The sequence below is a fragment of the Homalodisca vitripennis genome, chromosome 3 (genome assembly GCF_021130785.1).
Source record: "Homalodisca vitripennis isolate AUS2020 chromosome 3, UT_GWSS_2.1, whole genome shotgun sequence".
NCBI lineage: Eukaryota > Metazoa > Arthropoda > Insecta > Hemiptera > Cicadellidae > Homalodisca > Homalodisca vitripennis.
Genome location: NC_060209.1, coordinates 142,011,283 through 142,033,219, shown reverse-complemented (window position 1 = coordinate 142,033,219; position 21,937 = coordinate 142,011,283). Strand labels below are relative to the sequence as shown.

Sequence of the window (21,937 nt, the reverse complement as noted above, 5' to 3'; positions counted from 1 at the left end):
TGAAGCCACTGATTTTGACTTATTCTCTGATGATCTGCAATGGCATTGTAAGAGTAAAGTAAAAGTTGAGCCTTTTTGTATTTTTTACACATATAGTTGAAGAAACAAACAAATAGAAAGCCTCTGGCTAATTAGTAGTTTATTTTTGTAAAAATAACTCGAAAAAACCCTATTGGTGAAGTCCGCCACAACCACATCTATTGAGTCACCACTATTATTCTCTCAGTCTGATTTATCATCACAAACCCTTACCAACAAAGCAAATAAATCTATTGACACAATGGCCAAACGCGATTGATGTCTAAATCGTGTGAGCACATCTGAATTCTTGTAAATAATGATGGATTTAAGAATTCACACAGGAAGTGAAGAACTCTAATAGAAAATGTCAAAACTATGTGAATGGTAATCACTAGTTGTGGGATAACTTTTTATGTAATTTAACGACAAATAAGGGAATAAAACAGGACAAAAATGAGTTGAAATATTATGTCAGTGTCAAAATGTCGTAACATTGCTATAAACGTAAATTGTGACAGAAACCGTTAAGGATTAATGTTAAATGACAGGAGTGACATACAAGCTGAATAGCAATATCTGTTCTTCGGGAGCATCTATGAACTGTGAACAAAATATCTGTGCAAAAATTCATGAAATCTTGTATTAAGAAAGAATACTTTTGTATAGAAGGACTTATGATCATTGATATACATGGTAAAATCATATGGGATGATATAAAATCCCATTTCTTAGTGAGTTAGTATTTTCTAATTATGAAAATACTTAAAATATAAGGTCAAGCTTTACATCTGTAAATATTATTTGGGAGATGTGATTGTATCATTTATGTCTGAAGCTCACCATGTGTTAACTGTTGTAGCTGTGATGATCCCACCGACACGGCCCAACATCACGCGACTGTCAGACCGGTCAGTGATGGTGCGCTGGTCCGTGCCACCCAACGACGGCTTGCCTATCTTATTCTTCAAGGTGCAGTACCGAGAGATGGGGGGACGAGGCCGGGGTTCTCGCTGGATGACCAGCAACGAGGATATCCCCAGCCATATCCGTAGTTATGAGGTGGACAACCTGGAAACAGATCATATCTACAGGTTAGCACTAAATTGCATTCTTGTGTGTATTATTTTAAAGTTATAATGATAGAGCTCTATTTGTAATGTATCGTAGAATATTAGACAGCCAACCAGAGTCAGAACTTATCAAATTGTGATCAACACATCTCTTAGTATTGATGGTTTGGTGTTGCCAACTAGCTCAAAACTAAGGTTTAAATAAAAAATCGTATTCCCAAACACTAACTATCCAGTCAGATATGTTTTTTCTTGTTAGTAATAATGGAATTCGTCCTATTCTATACATTCTTTTCCTTATTCTTCTGAATCTATTTTATGATCTTTAACCAGCTATTCTCTATTACAGACTCTCTGCTTGGTTATGACCACTTTCATTGTGGTGCACATGTCATTATGACAAGCAAGTATAGGTTATTTATAAAAAAATAAAACAAAATAAATCTGGCACCGCAAAATCAGCTTGCAAAATGGCACCGTGCCGATATATTGATATGCTTCATTTGATTACATTATTCCTTTACTTCTTGAGTTTTAGTTTGTAATATTATATAAAACAAAATATAAATAGATATCCTTTCAGATTATTATAGTGATTTCGAATCTTTGAATCTTTGATCGAACTTCTTTGGTTTAGGAGAAAGACACAGTAGTGACGTATCAAACAAATACGTTTTTGGATAAATATCTCTAAGAACTTAATTTCTGAAGGTATTCACAAGTATTTCTTTATCACTTTTTACAATAATAATGGTTTCCTTGAAGTATTTTCTCTTATCTAGTATTTAACAGTAAAATATCAAAAATGAAAACTAATGTATTGAAATAAAAATATAAGTTTCATTATTAAAAACAATATTGTTATGCTTAAAAAAAATAGTTAGTAAAGCAAGACAAAAATCATTGAGATACTACAATTTATAAATGAGTTGCACCTGTTTTTGTAGGAATGTGTCAAAACTGGCAAGTAAACTGGATTTAATTGCAGGGTTGTTTTAGAGGTAAAACAGAATTTGTGACCTGGTATTCAAAAGGTGAAGGTGAAATTTTTACGTATAGAGTTAACAGTAGGCAAAATTAAAGTAGGCAAAAATAGAGGTAACGTTAACATTGAAATAAACGATACATTCAAGGGAAATGACAAAACTTTGATTTATCAAGGAATTTGATATATTGAGGTTCTATATATCAAGGTTGCACTGTATAATCGAGTGTAGTCAATAAAAAAGAATTATCTGATGATGTATTTGCATGAATTTCCACAGGTTCCGCATTGCAGCAGTCTACTCTAACAATGACAACAAGCTGGGACCAAATTCTGCAAGGTTTCACCTACACAAAGGAACCCCCAACAAAGGAACTCCCCTGTCCCCTCCCTCCCTCACCCACACAGAGGCCATCAGCCCTTCTGCCATCGAAATACAGTGGCAGGTTTGTAACTAGCAGTAGAGTTTATTTTAATAATTTGTAAAAAAAAAATAAAAAGACTATACATCTTAAATATTTTCTACTACACTTGTGGCCTGGTGTTTTATAGTACCTAAACTCGGTGTTGGCTCCCGTGGACGGATTCTACGTGTACTACCGCATGACAAGTAGTGCAGGAGATTACGTGAAGGCTACAGTGGAGGGGGAGAACACCCGAGCCTTCATCATTACACATCTGCTGCCCGACACTGCCTACGATATCAAACTACAGGCTTTCACCGTCGGTTCTGCCAGTGACTTCAGTGCCATTCTCACACATAAGACACTCAGTGAGTCAACAGTCTTACAGTTTTTGCCTAAGTTTACGGCAATTGTGATATAAGGATTGTTATTATTTGTGAGTTGGAATCAGCTGTGTGTAATCAGTACAGTAAATACTTAATATAATAGATGTAGTTAGTTCCAGATGACAAAACATTCTGGGCAGGCATAGTTGTCGACGATTGTTAAGTCATTGGGTGTTAGATGATGAAAAATTCATGGAAATGGCATTCTTTATTCAGTTAAAAAAACAATTAATATAAATTCAATAGCAATGTTTCTAAATGAAGTAAAGATGTACGGTTTTGTTTTTTTACTAGTTCTCAGTTTATAACAGAAAATGGTTACACATAATTGTTTCATGTAATCACTCTTTCTTATCGAAAAAAATAATAATAATTTAGTTAAATGCATCATCTAATAGAAGCTGCAGCAGTAATGTTCAATGGCAATGTAGTGAATATTTATTCATGATTTTTGCAGCATGGGAACATGTAAGCAAATTGCCTGACAGTAAAAGTGTTGTCATACACCTAAGTAGAATACTTGAGCAATCTCCAAATGTATTTTTATCTGGAGATTGAATATAATTGACTGAATTATGGTAGTGTTAGAACAATTACAAATACAAGTTCAACTTATTGGCAATCCCTGCTTGATCAGCATTAAAATGTATGGATTTAGAAAAGTTATTGCTCACTTTTAGGTAATTAGTAAAGACAATATTTTAGTGCTCTTTTTATGTTTGAATAAAAATTGCATGAAAAGTGTTTGTCATTCATTTCAATTTTGTTTGAAAAATATACAAAGATTCTGGATGTTGTTCTAAATACCACATTAAGAGTATTATTAATACAACAAAATGCTGTCCAAAATAATGTAGGATATCAGAATCAAAAACGTTTTTATTAGTTCTTCTAAGAAAAGATTAACACATAAACAGAAAATGGGATAATTATTTCCTATTCTATTTACTGAATAAATTACGATAAGTCTGTGAATGGAAGGTAATGTAACAGAGGAGCAGAACACGACGGTGATACCTACAGTGACGCAAGTGGTGGAGGTCAGACGCGATGATGAGTCCAACAGCCACTTGTACGTGATACTGGGAGCTGTTGGGGGTGGTCTGGTACTGCTCGCAGCAATACTTGGTGCTGTCTGCTTCTGCAAGCAACGCTCTCCTGCTCTCCAAAACTCAGGTATGTACTCAACATAAGCGATCATTAATTTATTCTACAGTTTCATCATTTTAAGTAAAGCAGTTGAATTTAAAAAAATATGTGCTAGAATATGTTTTAGTGCTTAAAATTTCATTATGCTCAATGATTAATGAACTTTTTAATGAAAAACAACAAATTGCACCATATTTTTTAATAATTTTAAGCAGTATTATTGCTTTGGCTGTTTTTTTTTTAATGAAAACGTGTACATACAACAAACAGATTAATTAACTTGTTTATATAGTAGAAGATTACTGTGGCTGGAAAAATCAATTTGAGCACATTCCATTTTGGATAACCAAATTTCTGATAATACGAGTTTATGCTAATATGAAGAATTTCTGGCAAATATAATAGGTATACATACTCAAATTATAGCATTACTGTATTATCTTATAATATGTACAGAACAAAAATAAGATTTTACGGAACATTTACATTCAACTTGAAAAAGATCAGAGGCAAGAGTAAACAACACTGAACGCACAACTCACTACAGGTTTCGCTGCCACCAGCAAGGTTGACGAGTGCGGCATGGACATTCCAAGATAAGATGTGGAAGGGATAATGGGGGCATGTAGTGTTGGATGGAGACTCATCAACAGGTGGTACAGTTATGGCTGAGTGCACGACTAGTGAAAGGTGGGGTGTTTTTCAAACATCAGCTTGGCGGTGAGGCAGTTGTGGTGTTGTCCTCCACTGACAGCTCCCACAATAAATGTTTTGAGTGATACAAAGGCTATCCAGAAACTAACAGTTGTATGAAATAAAAAATTAGCCAACTGAAATAGAAACATTTTATTATATACGTTTAAATCTACACTCTTACGCTATTTTTCAATGTAATCTCCGTTCAAATTGAGACATTTATCGTAATGTGAGACAAGGTTTTCGATTCCAGCTTTGTAGAAATATGCCGCCTGAGATCTTAATCACTGATTAACGCCAGTGTGAAGCTCAGCATCACTATCAAAGCACAGCGTTGCAAGCCAGGTCTTCATCGCTGGAAAGAAGTGGTAGACACTTGGTGCCAGATCTGGGCTGTAAAATCAAACACTTCCCAATCAAAATCATACAAGACTTGTTGTGTACGATTGGCTGTATGGGAGGATTTACATTGTTATGGAAAAACAAATTTTGAGCTCAATTTTCCCCTACGCTTGTTTTGTATCGCTCACCGTAGCTTTTGCAATGTTTCACAGTACCTTTCTGTGTTGATTGTTGATCCTCGTTCAAGGAAATCAACCAGAATCACATCCTTAGCATCCCAAAAAAACAGTTGCCATATTTCTCGCTGACAGAGTTTGGAGACATTTTCTTGGTTTTTATTGAGAATGTGCCTCCATTCTATAGACTGCATTTTTGTTTCACAATTGTCATGCTTCACCCATGTTTCATCACTAATAGTTATACGATCGAGAAGTTTGTTACCATGTTTTTCGTATTCATCAAGGAAAGTTAATGATGCAGCAAGTCTTTGTTTTTTGTGATCTTCTGTAAGGATTTTTGGAACATGGATTTTGTGCCAGGTGGAACCCACCTGGCACAAAATCTGTGGTATCCAAACTTCCCTCCAACAATTTAATGAAGTAAACTTTATGCAATGTTCCGAGAGTTCAGGCATTGTAAAACTGCGATTTTTACAAACTTTGTCATTGATTTTCAACATAAAATCTTCAGTCACTAGGCTAAGCCGACCGCTACGACTATCGTCATGAACATTGTTGCGGCCATTTTTAAAGTCAATACACCACTGCCTTACTCTGCTTTCACTCATTATTTCATTTCCATAAACTTCACTCAGTTGGGTTAGATTTCAATTGGTTTATGGTTTTTTGCCAACCAAAACCTGATCACTGAACGCACTTTACAAGTGGTAGGATTCTCAATTGCAGCACTTATTTTAATTAATTACAGTAAGAAAATTAAAAGAGTTAAAAACTATGTGTGACTACAGCTCGTTGCGTACTGAACGCCAGAGAGTTTTGACTTCAAGATGGCGGCTGTAGCCCCGCCCACTGCCACACCGTTTACAAACATCTGTTACTTTCTGGATAGCCGTCGTATTAATATAATATTGGGGTGTTGCATGTCCAAATTATTCGTTTTTTCCATAACTTCTCGATTTGAGGCTACTGGCACTGTTTTCATTACTTCTCAAGTCATTTCCGATAACCTGGGTTTGCGATAATCGGAGTTGCAATAATCAGGGTTTTACTGTATTTTACACTTACATTATCCTAATAATTGAAGAAACCAACTCATACTAGTTGCTTTACATATTACACATTATGTCTTCCACCACACATTCTTCTGTTTATATTGCAACATTATGTTGTTTATTAATCCAAAGCTAATAATGTACTGATTTTATTATATTTCCGTGTAGCCTAAGTTGTTTATAGTTAGAGGAACTTTCAGCCTCGACTAGCTAAAAGCATTGGGGTCTAATATTTGTAAATATTCCAGTTAAATAGAAAATACATTTTTATTCTAAACTATCCAAATAAATCATATTCAACATGTGTTTGAATATCCTTATTTACTTTTAACTTCAAAATGTTGTTGGTATTACTTTTCAAAGACAGCAAATAAAATTGTGATTTGATATTATAAGTTTAAAGACTATAAATTTACACATCATGATCTTTAAAATATTGTAGGTGAGGGTGAGGAGTGTGACAAGGTGGGAAGGGGCGAGCCCGGCCTGACGATACAACAGCTGGAACCACTGCCGATGAATGGCTTTACCCACAACGGCAAGGTCAACGGCTTCATGCCTCACACAATCAACATCACCAACAACCCTCTTGCTGACCCACATCAAGACAAGGTATGTAAGTGCCATTTTTTATTCCTAGTGTTTAGTTTAGTTATAATCTACATTTAGTCAACTCTGGCTTGTATGATCCGGAAATCAGACAAGCATTCATCCATACGAATATCTATCAGTCATCTGTATTATTTCTGCTTTAGATAAAAAAATTCATTTCTCTCAGAACCTGTTTCAACCTGAAAAATGTTAAAACATTGCTGTCTACATGTCATAATATTTTATGCTATTGTGGTAATAAGAGTATGGTTGGTTACTACTTAAAAAAGAACAGTGCAGTGAAAACAGTGTTCAAAAATTTGACTAGTATAAAATGAAACTAAAATGAAGTTCTTTAAACATTGCCAGGTACAACACAGCACAAAAACCAATACAAGTGATTAACTTGCTGACTAATGCAGTAACTGGAGTAGCGTGTTGGTATGGCAGAATGAACCTTTTTCAGACTCATTTCCTATCAAAAGAGGAGTTCCATAGGGATCTGTACTTGGACTGGTTTTGTTTGTGCTTCTTACGAATGACATGCCAAAAAATTCCCAAGACTATGCTTACAGTGTCCTGTATGCAGATGACACAATACTGTTCACCGGAAAGAAAAGCACAGAAAACCTTGGAAATTGCCTCATATATTACATTGAACATAGCGGCTGAGTACTCGTCCTTAATGAATGTAAGACAAAGCAGATCGCTCTGGGAATAAATAGAGAAAAATTTTCAGAGCTCCCTATATCACAGTAATCAGCAAAGTGAAGCACTTAGAAGTCGTCATAGATGAAAAGCTGTCTTGGGAGGGTCATGTAAGCACACTCTGTCAAAAACTTAGTTCAGCTATTTGTTATAAAAAGGATTAAGACAACAAGCACTAAAGTACATTATATTATGGACTGTTTGAGTCATACCTGTGGTATCACATTATGTTATGGAGAGGCTCATCAGCAAGAAATTTGCAGTGCGTACTGATCCTACAAAAGAAAGCTGTAAGAGCATCCGGCCTCGGCACAAGACAGCTGCAGAAAAGTGTTTCTCACTGCACCCTCTCTCCACATCCTGGACACAATACTGTATGTCTCTATTCAATGTCTCTATTCAAGACGCCAAGACAGCCACGCCTACTAAAACCAGATGTGCCACAAACTATACACTACCTTCACACAAGGCAACTTGCTATGAGTTGAAGCCAACGTATGATCAAGCGAAATTCCTGAACAATTTGCGAGAAACACTCAATAGTATCAGACGAAACTCGCTCAAAAAGAAACTGATTACCAGGCTGCTAGGAAAATTATTTTACAGCCTGGAGGAGTTTATGACCTGGAGAGAACATGAACACTAACCACTACTTAAGCATCTTCTGACAAATTACTGAAAATGCTTTATATATTCAATACTGTTTTTTACACCAATTCAGATCTTGATGATCTTGTATAAAGCTTACTCAATAAATCAATAAATTTGTATGATAAAAGTAGCTTTGAAAAAAGAACGGGAAGGGAAACACTAAGTACTCTCTATTCTGCCATACAGTCATCCTGAGTATTTCATACTCCTTTATGCGTAGTTACTGAATTATAATGTGCACAATACTATAATATTTACGGGGTGTTAAAATAGCATATAACCAAACTTATGGTTTGGAATGTGAATAGATACAAAGTTGAAATATAGTTTTAATATGTTTACCCCATCTTCTGTTGTTCATTGAAATATTTTCAAAATAGAGGCACCTCTATTCATATATTCAATATGATATTTATTTTATATCTATTATATTTTAATATGATAAAAATATAATTCAGATATATATATACAGGGTGTATATTATGTCTGGAAACACCCAAATATATCCTTTAATAATTTAAATATAAATTTGAAACCTCTTACAATCGTGATAGAGATTGGGCATCTACTTTTTGGAACAATGTTTTGTTATGTCACACCAACGGGGGACGTCCTGCCGAGTGTATCCGTGAATATTCTTAATGGAAGCCTATACCTTGTGATACATAATTTTAAAGGTAATAGCTTACTGAATTGAATGCCACAAACCGCATCTCAAGGGAATTATTCTATCAGAAAATAGAGCATTTTTAGTATTGAAAATTTACTGATGTTCAACAATGTAATTTTAAACATGGTTCTTGCCACAAAATGTGTTACACTAATTTTTTAGAATTTTTTTAAATGTACAATTAAATAAAACAAAAATTCATTTTAAGCTGGTTCTATTAGCACAAATTTTGCCAGTTTTTATTACAGTACAATTATGGAAATACTTATGTTATTGATTTCTTATTACAAATAAAAAATAATGTATGCTGTTAGAAAAGTCTTACAACAAACGTTTTACCTGCATTTGGTGTCAAAGCAATTGTTCGAACTGTGTTCCTTCTACGGTTTGACAATGAGCCAATCTTGTGTAAAATGATTCGACAGAGTTGCCTAATATTTCTTCAGTTATCAAAGCAATCTCCTCTATAATCCTGTTTTCTTAGGTCTTCCAATTATGAGGCTCTCTTCTATAAACATTGGATTTTTAAATGACCCCATAGGAAATAATCGATTGGTGACAAATCCGGAGATCTTGGAGGCCATTCGATTTCTCCTCTTCGGCCAATCCATTTATGAGGAAACCTTAAATCCAAATACTCTCTTACCTGTCTCCCATAATGGGGTGGAGCACCATCCCTGCTGAAAACCATACATTATCAAAGTATTCTCCTGATGCAATTTGAATAGCTGGGATTAATTTCATTTTGGAGCATATTGTAGTAAAGTTCGGCATTTAAATTTCCATTGATGAAAAAGGGTCCAACAATTTTGTTACCTAAAATTCCACACCATACGTTCAGTTTTTTGTTGGTTGCTGTGAATGGGACTCAGTAATCCAATGTGGGTTTTCACTAGCCCAGTAACGGCAATTGTGCCTGTTAACATTGCCATTTAGGAAAAAAGTTGCCTCATCAGAAAATAGTATGTGGTCAGAAAATCTCTATTGTCATCACATTTGCGCATCACAAGTTCACAAAACTCAACTCTTCTGTCGTAATCATCCTCACTTAACTGTTGGACTAAATGAACTTTAAATGGTTTGTATTTATTAATTTTCAAAATCTTACTCACAGACATAGGGTGCATATCATGTTGCTGTGCAGCTTTTCTGAGCGATGTATGTGGGTTCTTCAATAAATGTTTGCAAAACATCTAGTGCATGTTCTTCATCTGTTGCAGATTGTATCCTACCCGACTTTGGCCGATTACGTACACTCCCTGTCATTTCAAAACGCTCAATAGTTTTTGATATTGTTGAAACACTTATGGGATTCCTTTCTGGGAAAGTGTCATTAACCCTCCATCGGGCGCTAAACGGAGTTTTCCTCCGTGTATGTTTTATTATTAAAAATAGTACTACTTTTCTGATGTCGGCAGTCGTTTCCCGCAGTGTACTTCACGAGCATCTTTTCGGGGAAAACGAAACAATACCCTCCCGCTTTTATTTATCAAAATGTGTCAGTATGAGGTCTACTTCCGTGCGTGACTAGACGATTCCTCCGTGAGCGCCCGATGGTGTGTTTGTAGTGCTTGGGACGAAATCTCCGTGAGCGCCTTATTGTGTTTAGTTTTATGTTGTAATAATCCGTGTGCGCCTAAATGTGTGACCTGTGATGGTTTCTTTTTAAATTATACCATATATTTTATTTGAATTTTTTTGAAATGGAGAATGAAGACGAGAGACTTGTCAGTACAGTACCAGTGTGCTAGGGAACATTTTAGTAATGATTATGGAGTGAACATTGCCGTTATAAGAACCAGAAGGAAAATTTTTTGAAATTTTTGTGCAGTGTGTAAAAAAATTTTTAGTAAAGAATAAATTTTTATTTCAGAGCAATAATTGACATTACAATTGTATAATATCTCAAGAATTGAAGTAAGTTGTTTTGTAAGAAGTTAAAAACTAAGTTAATTTTCCATACATATTTAAAGTAGGTTTAAACATTTTTACAATTAATTGCATTATTCCTTAAAATTAATCATGTTTGTTATTATACAATAACATTTTTTAAGATTTTGAATTTCCTTATTTCGAAAATTCATTACATAAGAGTGTAATTTTTATTATATTTCTAAAAATGAATATATTACAATTGTAATTAAATCAGTATGAATATTTAAACAAATAAAAACATTTTAAACGACTATGATATCCATTATTCGCCAACCTGGAGGAAACCTCCGTGAGCGCCTGATGGTGTTTCTAATTTTAAAGCGCCCGATGGAGGGTTAAACAAATTACAAACTTCCCGATAAGATCTTTGACGATCGCCATATCCTCGCATCATCAACAGAGTAATTCGTTCTCTTTCAGACAATTCCATTAAAATGCCAAATAAAAACTGAACTACTGTAATTAGATAACTTGTTGACAGCAATGCTTCAGAGACACTGATTAACTCGACAGGAATGATATGACCTTTGTCCATTTGTAATTCCCAAGCTTAGACCTGTTCTAGTGAAAGCTCCATGCTCAACAAACTGAAACCTGTAGACCAGATGATTAATAACACAATAATGTTTCTCATAGGCTAGTGACCTTTGTCTCTTTAAACCTTCCTGCTGACTGGAAAAACACCAAGTACAGATTCATAAGTAATCAGAGAAAGTGACTCATAAGTTTTTATTCATTGTAATAAAAACTGGTAAATTTGTACTAATGAAACCAGCTTAAAAATAAATTGTTTATTTTATTTTAATTGAACATTTAAAAAATGCTAAAAATTAGTGTAACACATTTTGTGGCAAGAACCATGTTAAAATTACATTGTTGAACATCAGTAAATTTTCAATACTAAAAATGCTCTATTTTCTGATAGAATAATTCCTTTGAGATGCGGTTTGTGGCATTCAATTCAGTAAGCTATTACCTTTAAAATTATTGTATCACAAGGTATAGGCTTCCATTAAGAATATTCACGATACCCTCGGCAGGACGTCCCCCGTTGGTGTGACATAACAAAACATTGTTCCAAAAAGTAGATGCCCAATCTCTATCACGATTGTAAGAGGTTTCAATTTTATATTTAAATTATTAAAGGATATATTTGGGTGTTTCCAGACATAATATACACCCTGTATATATATATATATATATATATATATATATATATATATATCTGAATTATATTTTAATCCAGATTAATTGTCCCTTAACAGTTTGATTTTCTAATGGTTTAAACAAACCTATGAATAAGCTTATTGCTATCTATGTCTGCAATGGTCCCTCAGAGTGGACATCCTCATGAAAAGAGGTTAGCAAAATATGATTATTATAGTATCACTAGATAAAGGAATACGACATTTTCCAATATATAATTTTTTATTTTGTGCAAGGCCTTTCTGAATCAAAGATTCCATCATCAGGCACTTCACAAATTTTATAGTTATACAATAAATAGTTTTTCCAATGCTCCAAGATTCTACAAAATATGATTAGTTTATTATTTGAATTAGTTTTATCCTTAAAGCAAAATAGTGTTTTAAGGCAGTTTTATTGGGACATGTATACATTTATTTTGTATGGTAGTTCAAAAAGCTGTTGTTTGGTTTGTGGAGGTGCTGTAAAAGGTTCTTATGGAAGCTTATGTTGAATAGCTCATCATTTCAAAGTCTATCTCCGAGTAACAAGCTGTAAGTTTCATTTAAAAAGGGGTTTCATAGGTGATGTAATCACCTTATCAAAATATTGCTTGATCAAAGCTTCAAACCAGTGTTATTTGAGTGGATGTATTTATTCTGAATCACAACATAACAGAATACAAAATAAAGAATAATTATTCTTAGTTTGTAAAATTATAAATTTTTAAGTTACTAATACGCACTCAATATCTTAAATTAGCCGTCACGGTATTGTTGCACATGGGTACAACCACATAAGCCTAAATGTAAATTTGAATGTGTTCAGTGTTGTCGCACATGGTATGAAAACTCAAGTAATAACACAACATCACAGTACAGTTCACTGAAGTATTCATCAATTTGTACAATGCACAGATAATTGTTTTGATTGATTAGGCAGGCCTACACCATAAAATGTACGGATTGAAGTAGCTGTTGTAGCCAAAGTTTAATCTAGTTAGGCAATTACTATACACATTTGCACTCATCTATATCTTAATAATTGTGCAGTAACATGTGGTTATTTGAATTAAGCTTTATATTTTTAAACTGGAAGAAAAATTAACATTTTTTATGTGACCTTCATAAAGTGTCTCAATAATGTGGGACTTATTAAATAGTGCTATAAAAACCTGAGCTAAATCTTAATGATGCCCCTAATGACCTGTGCATGTTAATTGAAAATAACGTGCACATTATGCTAGTAATTATATTGACCTTTGGCAACATTATGATTGCCTGAATAGTTTGATACGGGACTGTCTGCTTCAGTCAAACAAGTCCTTGAAATTCGACTCTTCAAAGCTTCAAAAGCTTTAAGTGTTTGATTCAACTATTAGTATCCAAAGTATATCATCGCCTCAGCCTAATAAAGGATGATCTAATAGGTAGAAAATGATCTACTGGTGTTTATAGAATTATGTATTTCTATTTGTATGTTCTTATTTATCTTTCTTTTTATCTTATGGTTATTTTAAACTATATTTCATTGTACTTTTTAAAATATTCATCAATTATTTTGACCTGTCTAAAGTACTTATACATCTAAATATTATGTCCTAGAATGTGATGGAGATGTCGTACATGACGAGTCAGAACAACAACTGTTCAGCGGAGAGTAGCAGTGGGGTGGAAGGGGAAGACTCGACGTGGAGGGCGAGGGGGTCGGGGGAGAACTATGTGTAAGCCAACTGTGATCACTATAGACTCTGAAAGAGACAACGAAAAGACGCGCCATAACTAGTAGTAACGTTCACGGCTAAGCCGTCTCTTAGGTTATTAATAACGGAATTTTATAAAATTGTTGTATATGACTGTTGAATCTTTAAATAACACTGTGATATAGTTTTTTATATTAGTTTTAATTGGTTTTGGATTATGTCAGTGTAGTTTGCATGTAGATAATTTTATTGATTTATTATGAAAGTCATAAGTTGTTAGTTTTAATTTTATACCGTATAAAAAAAACACTTGTAGTTTTACATACAATTTGTTTTGTACTAATCCTCGAATGAATGTTTTATAAATGAGTTTTATAACTGGTTTTAAAGTAGAGAGATGTTGATCATTCCTGATCTGTGGAAATGTGTTTAACCTTCTCCCATTCGAAAGGCACAGTGGCCTGCTGTATTCAAGCTACCTCCCATCTGAGTGGTAAATATTGGTTCATAATGCATGTTTAGATCTTTTGTCATTTCTTTGTGTTGTGTTAATATATACTATATATTTATTTATAGCTAGTCGGATTCTTTACATAACTCTTTTTTAGCTAGTCTGACAGAATTTTGAAATGCTTTTTATGCCATATGTTTTTATCTTAAATATTTATTTTCTGTACATATAATTTATTTTATGCTGTTTTAAATATAAACAATGTTTAAAGCTTCCTTTCCATCTTTTTAATCATTTATAGTGTACAAAAATGTAATATCTACATTAACATATTCTATATGAAACTTAAAATTACTTTTTCAAAATAAAATTAGTTTTGATACAATATAATATAAACAATCAGATTCCTGAAGTATAAACAAAAGCAATGTCTCATCAGTATTTGAATAGACCTCAAGAGTCCACTAAGAGCATATAGGCCTGCCTTAATTCGTACAGGAGAGGGTTAAATTTTAACAAGACAAAGATTTTGTGGTTAAATAAAACCTCTATTTTGTTTTATCCACTAGTTTTTATTAAAACAAATAATATTTCCCATATTGTGGAAAGTTTTTAATCACAGATTTTAGAATTATACTTACATTGGAAAATATGAGCTTAGCTTTATATCAATATCAAAATTGTTTCTAAAATGTTTCAACATACTGTAAGTTCTCTTAAAATAAGAAGATCTCTTTTAATAATAATATGACCATTCTTATTATTTTTCCAATATTTTCACCACTATTATCGTAAACAAAAGAGTAACTTCAAATTTTTTTCTTATTTTGTATTACTAAAGTGTTTTACACAATTTTACACTGTTATACACTTGTAAACTAGTTTTTTTTAGCATAGACAAATATTACTTTTACATGAAAAGGCAGCTAGTTTGGATCAAATTATCATGATAGTAATAATCAATGCTCAACAATGTATAGAAAAGACTGGATTATGTAGTATAATGCAACAAATGGTAGCTTTCACACTAAATGAACTATTTTCTTATAAATTTTTCCTCTGATTTTCTTAAAGGTACTCAATGGTAGTATTGTAAATTTTTATCCCATAAAACATGAATCTTTTTAACGTCCTAGCCCATACAATATTGCAAATTTGTTATTGTAGTATTTTTATAACATTTTAATAGAATAATGTTGCTGAATAGTAATATTTATAATTCAACTGTGTTGAATTTGTGCAATATCATATTAGTGACAAAATTTACACTAACAGGTTTTGTAGTAACATAAAGTTTATTGCTTAACCAGGAACATTATGTTGATCTCGTTTTTTATGTGTGGAATTTATGGTATCTGTTACAGACAATTGCATTATCGTGCATAGTTCATTTGATTTAAAAAAAAAAAATATATATATATATATATATTTGAGACATGTAATATAGTTTAATACAAGTTCTTGTAAATAACCGTTTTAGAAATCTGTGTAGAATTGTTTGTCATTGTAACTCCTTAATTAGACTTGCCATACTAATTCAGATGTTTCAATATTTTGTTTAACTAACTCACTTATTGTAATATGTATATAAGGTGTATCATAATTTACGTTATAGATTATAATGCAAAATTATTTATTCGTGTTATATTTTGTTTGTTAATTGCTAAAACTGTTGTGAATTTAAAATTGTAATATAGTCTTATAAGTTCTTAACCTTTAGACCACGTAGAAAGTTTTGTAAACAAATACGTTCTCTCACCACAGTGTTTAAGAGGAAGCCTCTTTATTGGCATCTTTCTTGATTTTTGTTCAACATGATTTTAAACCATATTTTCCCCTTTTAAAGTTTTCAGGAATCGCCTATTTAAATTCTTCAATTTCTATCGAAGTCTCTCATGTACTCAAACAAAAATACTCAACTTGTTAATGAAATTGAAAAGTAGCACACTGTAATAAGACATATAACCAAATTATACTCCTGCAGCTAATGATACTGATTACAGTGTTCGTCATTGTTGATAACTGCTCCAAAACTTTGTTTGGAAATTTTGTATTTTAAAACCATTAGTGACCTATCAGATAGAGGGTTAAATAATTCATAATAAAAAAACTGCAATAAGAAAAAGAAAAATCGTTAAAGGTTTACCATTTTTCTAATGGGTCAAAACTGGGATTGTTTCAGAGCAGTATTTAAAGAAAAATGCACAATGTTAGATTAATTAATAGATACAGTATTGAATTAAATTGAAGTATGTTATATTGAACACATTATAAATTAGTTTTGTCTAGCTTACTTTCTGATTAAAATGTGTTCTAGTGTTAATGCAATTGAATAAAGACTGATTTTTTAAATAGCTGCTTATGTACAAGGGCTTATCAGAAAATACATACCAGTTGTAAATAAATATGACATTACATTACTGGTAATATAAACAAGTCTTTGTTTAACATTGTGATAACAGATTTAGATTCTAAAAGACGTTATGATTTTGTTACAAAGGCTATCTCCACTCGCACAATTTCTTTTATGTTGAGGAGATGACACATGGTATAAAACATAATAGTAATAATAAGGAGTTTAATTGATATTGATGGCAAATTTATATTTTCAGTCTGGATATTTTTGTAAAAAGTAAATATTTATTCTGAGTACATTTATACTAAATGTTGATACTGCATAAACATTTCTCTAGACGGGCACACATAGTAGCAGACTGATGGAGAAAAAATTATTTTGAGAGATTTTGCTATATGACTTTAAATATTTACAGCTTTTTTAGTAATTACAATACACTAATTAAGCAAACACTTCTTTAAATGTATGATTCTTTTTATTGAACTCTCAATCACTTGAATATCCTCCTTTAGCCATGAATCTCCTCTAGTAGGGACCACCTCCTGTCGAGATCACTATATCTTGGCCATGTCACCTTGGAAGAAGGAGTGGCCAGCTCTGCTGTTCTGCTATCAGTCTCTCCAGACAAAGAAGGCAGGGGTAGTACACCGTTATGTCCAGGCTACCAACTGCCTTTTAAAACACTTAAAGCACCTGCCGGTTATTTTCTACAGTAGACTAAACCTATGTACAAGGGGCCCCACCGGTTATCACCTACAGTAGAATCCCATCTAATCATCTACGTTTGCATCCCAGTATCTCAAAGTTTGCAGTTAATGATGTTCTGCCCTGGACATCCAAAGAGTTACCCAGATTTAAGTGACACATCAGTTTCACTGTATCCAGTGTAGGTTCAATTGGCAGATATAAATGAACCTTTCTGGTGGACGCAGAGCAGGTTATTTTCTGACCCCAAAAATATATCTGTATGCATATGTCTGTTGCTGTGTGCTCCCGCCTTTATTTAAAAAAAGGTACAATTTGGCTGTGTATATATATATATATATATGTATATATATATATATATGTATATATGTATGTTATTTTCTATATCAAAATTTACAAAAAATACTATTAAAATAACTCCTAAACCGGTTTCACTTGAAAAATATTTTATCACAGTGCATAATGATGATTCAAATTTTTGTTTTTTTAAACTGTGAAATCCATTAAGTAATAGGCATAAATTTAAGTATCTGCTATAAATTATAATATAATATTAATGTAGTATTACTATTATGTCCAGATATATCTTAAACGCTAAAATTAACAATTGATAGATTGTGTCACTAGATGGTGCAGATAATAAGAGTTTAAAAATTGAATTAAAAATGGATTGACAGAAAAGAAGATTTTTTACTAATTATAAAAAATTATTATATCCATGTTATCACTTTTAGAACCTCTCTGGGGAGATTATTTTTATTCGTGCTATTTATTATATTTAAATATATTATTAGCCCTTTGTGTAAAGTAAATCCATTATTTATAATATTGTATTTTGATTAAGTATGAGAATTTTTCTATTTCCATAAAATCTGTTGTATGTAATTTAAATTAGATTACAGTTTGTAATAGTAGTTTGTAAAAGTGCTAATAATAGTTTCAAAAATATGTTTATGAAAATAACAGAAACTTTTATTTTTATCTATGTTTTAGTGATAAGTGTATTTTTGTACAAAATATATAATATTTTTGTATGATTAATTGTAAAACATGTAAATGTGAATATTTTTTATATAAATTAAACATACTTTTTGTAATTTTAAAACTTGATTTTTGTTTAATAATTCTTTATTTCTACAATATTAACTTGCTCTATACTGTGTTCTTTCAAAACAATGCAAAAGCCTTCAATTCACATTAACAGTGGTTTTATGTAAGTTATAGTGTTATTGATATTATATTTCAATATTTTTACACAATAGTTCAATAATTGTTGGGAAATCTTGTCATCAAATTTTAAAAATAACTTAGTTTTCAATATGTTTCCTGTAGCTGTGATTGTGCAATATACTGATGTCACTATGATCACATTTGTTTTGTTTCTATAATACAACTTTGGCTTAGAATTGTATGATACCAAAATTCTAATTGATGCTGTTATCTTTTTTAAAATAAAGAATAATCTGCTCTGATATTGTTTGATAGAGAATTGAATGTTTCAGTCACTACAAAACATTATTCTCATTCATAGTAGATGGATACTCAGTTTTCCTATGTTGGTTCAATGAGTTTGCATTGTTTTCATAAAATTCTGTAAAAGGTACATCTTTTATTTTGGAGTTATTTTATAAGTTTATTTATTTTTATGGCATTTTTAGTATCATGGTCAGATTATATTTATGGATTTTATTTAGTTGTGATATTTTACAACTAATTTGTAATATTGTTCTTTACTTTTGAAAGGTCAAATCATTGTAGTAATAACAATTTTCAGTATTTATTGCCAAATTTTGACAAATATGCACTGATTTGGTGTATTGAATAATAAATCTGTTACTAATGTACTGTTAAATATTGTACAATTTTCAAAATGAATTCTTTATAGTTATCTAACTGCAGTAATGGATGTAACGTAGTATCATATAAAGATAACATTTACATTTGGTTGTATTTTATATTTTTTAAATGTAGTGAATGATAAAAAAATTTACTGTATATACTTGGGACCAGTAGCAACCCAAGTGGACCAACATGTTGATCCAAATGAATACCTTGTCCTCGCAACTGGTATTTTAATCAATATATTTTTTATGTAGTTCTTTTAACTTGTCTTGTATCAGGAAGCAAGTGTAAAAGTCTGAATGATTTCCAGATTTTTGTTTAGGTATGGAAAATACTTTTATTCTCATCAAATGTTAGTTTTTTATTGTCTTAATTATGAAAATAATATATGTTTTCTTGAACTGTGCTATTTAGAAATCTGAAAGTTTTGTATTGTTTGGACTGAAATTCTTCTCTTCATATTAAAACAGATGTGATCATTTAGTGAAGATTATGTAAATAATGAAATCTAATTAGCTACTAACGAACCGCGATCCGATGCCTTGCCATTAGTTAGTAAGTACTGTTGTACTCTCATTTATGCAAACAAATTTTTTAATGAATGATAAAATGGTGTATTATTTACCTACAATCTCCTTGGTTGTGAATATAGTATAATGCTGTATATATTGTTGACCTTTACAAGTATTCCAGTGTTCTTTTTGGCAGAAGGCATAAATCCGTGTTCAAACTGTTTAATTGCTTTCCAGTAAATAGTGGATTTGTAAAAATGTTAATGATGTTTTGCCCAAAAAAACAATTACTTTCAAAACTATCAATCAATTCCAAAAATCAATTAACCTGAAAGGTTGCTATATTCTTTATTCACGAATTGTCAACGTTGTATTGAAGTACGAGTTCTGAGGATGTTATTTTCTGAAGCTTTCAGGGAATTGATCCACCAACCAGTCGAAGAATGTGAAGTACATGTAGACTCCCCTCCTTTTATGTAGGGTTTTATGTCTGAAGGGTGGATACAAGCCTGTGACTCCCTTCCCTCTAATATAGTTGAATACCTTCTATCCTTAGTTGTTGCTTTTTATTGCTGATGAATATTTTAACTCTTTGGAGTGTGTTGTTTAAGTGTTGGAGGTATTTCGTTTCTTCATTAAAAGCGTTTCTGCTGTCTTTTTTCTTCTAAGGTTAGTAACTTATATTTTGTTAGTTAATGCTGGAAAGTTAAAATTAGTAAAAAAAATAGTGTCCATAAACCAAACGATTATTGCAAATACAGTTTATTTTCACTGTCAAAAGTGTTAATTTTGCAAATACATTAAGCTGTCTCACTATCTGACCTATGAATCTTTGGAATCAGTATTTACTCAGTAATTCTTTATGCTCCCTAAATAAATGCATAAAAGAAGTATATGACAATGAGCTGAATTTTAAACCTCAAGAGCCGGCTGTGTACCGGTAGCCATATTGATTTTAGTCCAGTAAGAAACTTTGTTAAACTTGAAATACTTTTACGATCTTATTTATAGTTATAGAATCATACATGTTGTGTTTTAAATGTGTAATTAATATGCATCCTACCCGTTTTTAAATATTTTTATTGATTTATTCATTAAACAGTTCAAACTTTATAGTTTAACAATGTTGACTGTGGTGGACGCCATATTAATACAATCCTGGCTCTCCTTAAGGTCGGTACATGACTTCGTGTCATCTCTTTAAAATGAGATGTCTTCCATAATTCTGTGATAAAAAAATAAGGGTGTAAAATTGTTTAAAGTATAATATTGTTTTTGTGAGATTAGTACTCAAATTACGTTTCACTACAGCTGGCTTTTAAGATTTGTTTGTATGAAAGTCAACTCTGACTTATACTATTGATTTTTCAAAGACAATCCTGAGGAAACCGGTGAAGTTAACTAGTTTCATTCTAGATCTATGAAAGTAAGTAATATTTTGATAATTCACTTCATGATGCTCCTTTTTTAAGGATAGTAAAACTTATGTCTTATAATGTTAGAAGTAGAAATATACAAATTTCCTGTTTTCTATTCTGTTTAATTACAAGATGACAAATTTTGTGGGGGGGGGGGGGGGTGGGGGGGGGGGGGGGTGGGGGGGGGGGGGGGTGGGGGGGGGGGGGGGTGGGGGGGGGGGGGGGTGGGGGGGGGGGGGGGTGAAAATTCTTAATAATAGACAATAAACAATTAATTATGTAAGTACCAATTTCTAATTGAAAATAAATTTTAAAATTTCGTTACCTCTTCAGAACTTAAAACCAATAATCCAAAATAATTTAATTATTTTAAAACAATACATTTGAATTGGTGAAAATGGGTTCAGACATTTAGTTAGTAGGCCTATTTATTAGGCTTGTGATGCACATAGGCATGTTTCAACTTGAATTTTAAGCACTTGGAAATTTGTCCAACTATGTTTAATTTTTTCAGCCCTACCGCCTGCCACTCAACTCCTGGTGGGTGACTTACAAATGAGTGACTTGGCAGCTACGGCTTTATACTTTGTTAGTTACAGTGCGTTGGAGAGAAAATATTTCCGTATTGTAAGGGTGTAAACTTCATGTGTTAAAGATAAAACAGTTTATGGATAATTTACACTAAAAAATTGCTTTCGCTATCGCGTTTAAACACTAATAATATGCCCAAATATGGTGATAATCAGTCGCTGGCATATGCTTAAATTACAAATTAGTTAAGTATAAATAGCTCTATTTTTCACCACAGAGGCTCCATTAACGTTGTAGGCTCTCATCGTGAGTAGATTCTCAACACGGTTCTCAGGATCTTATCACTATTACGCTGGCTTTCTGATTTCTACACATTTCATGGAAATCTAAAACAGA

The 21,937-nt window shown here is 32.3% G+C and overlaps 1 protein-coding gene across 3 annotated transcripts in view; it reads left to right on the top strand.

The window, feature by feature from the left end:
• The window catches only part of LOC124357601 (interference hedgehog-like), a 145,395-nt gene extending 127,913 nt beyond the window's left edge, over positions 1-17,482 (top strand). For 2 of the 3 annotated variants that reach the window (XM_046809523.1, XM_046809524.1), the window contains 6 exons: positions 881-1,112; positions 2,357-2,522; positions 2,629-2,848; positions 3,860-4,042; positions 6,727-6,896; positions 13,629-17,482. In XM_046809523.1, the coding sequence (XP_046665479.1) occupies positions 881-1,112; positions 2,357-2,522; positions 2,629-2,848; positions 3,860-4,042; positions 6,727-6,896; positions 13,629-13,751 (1,094 nt within the window). In that variant the 3' untranslated portion in view covers positions 13,752-17,482. Of the gene's footprint in view, positions 1-880; positions 1,113-2,356; positions 2,523-2,628; positions 2,849-3,859; positions 4,043-6,726; positions 6,901-13,628 lie in introns of all 3 variants that reach the window. The other variant, XM_046809525.1, reaches the window with a different exon arrangement.
• The last annotated feature ends 4,455 nt before the right edge of the window (positions 17,483-21,937 follow it).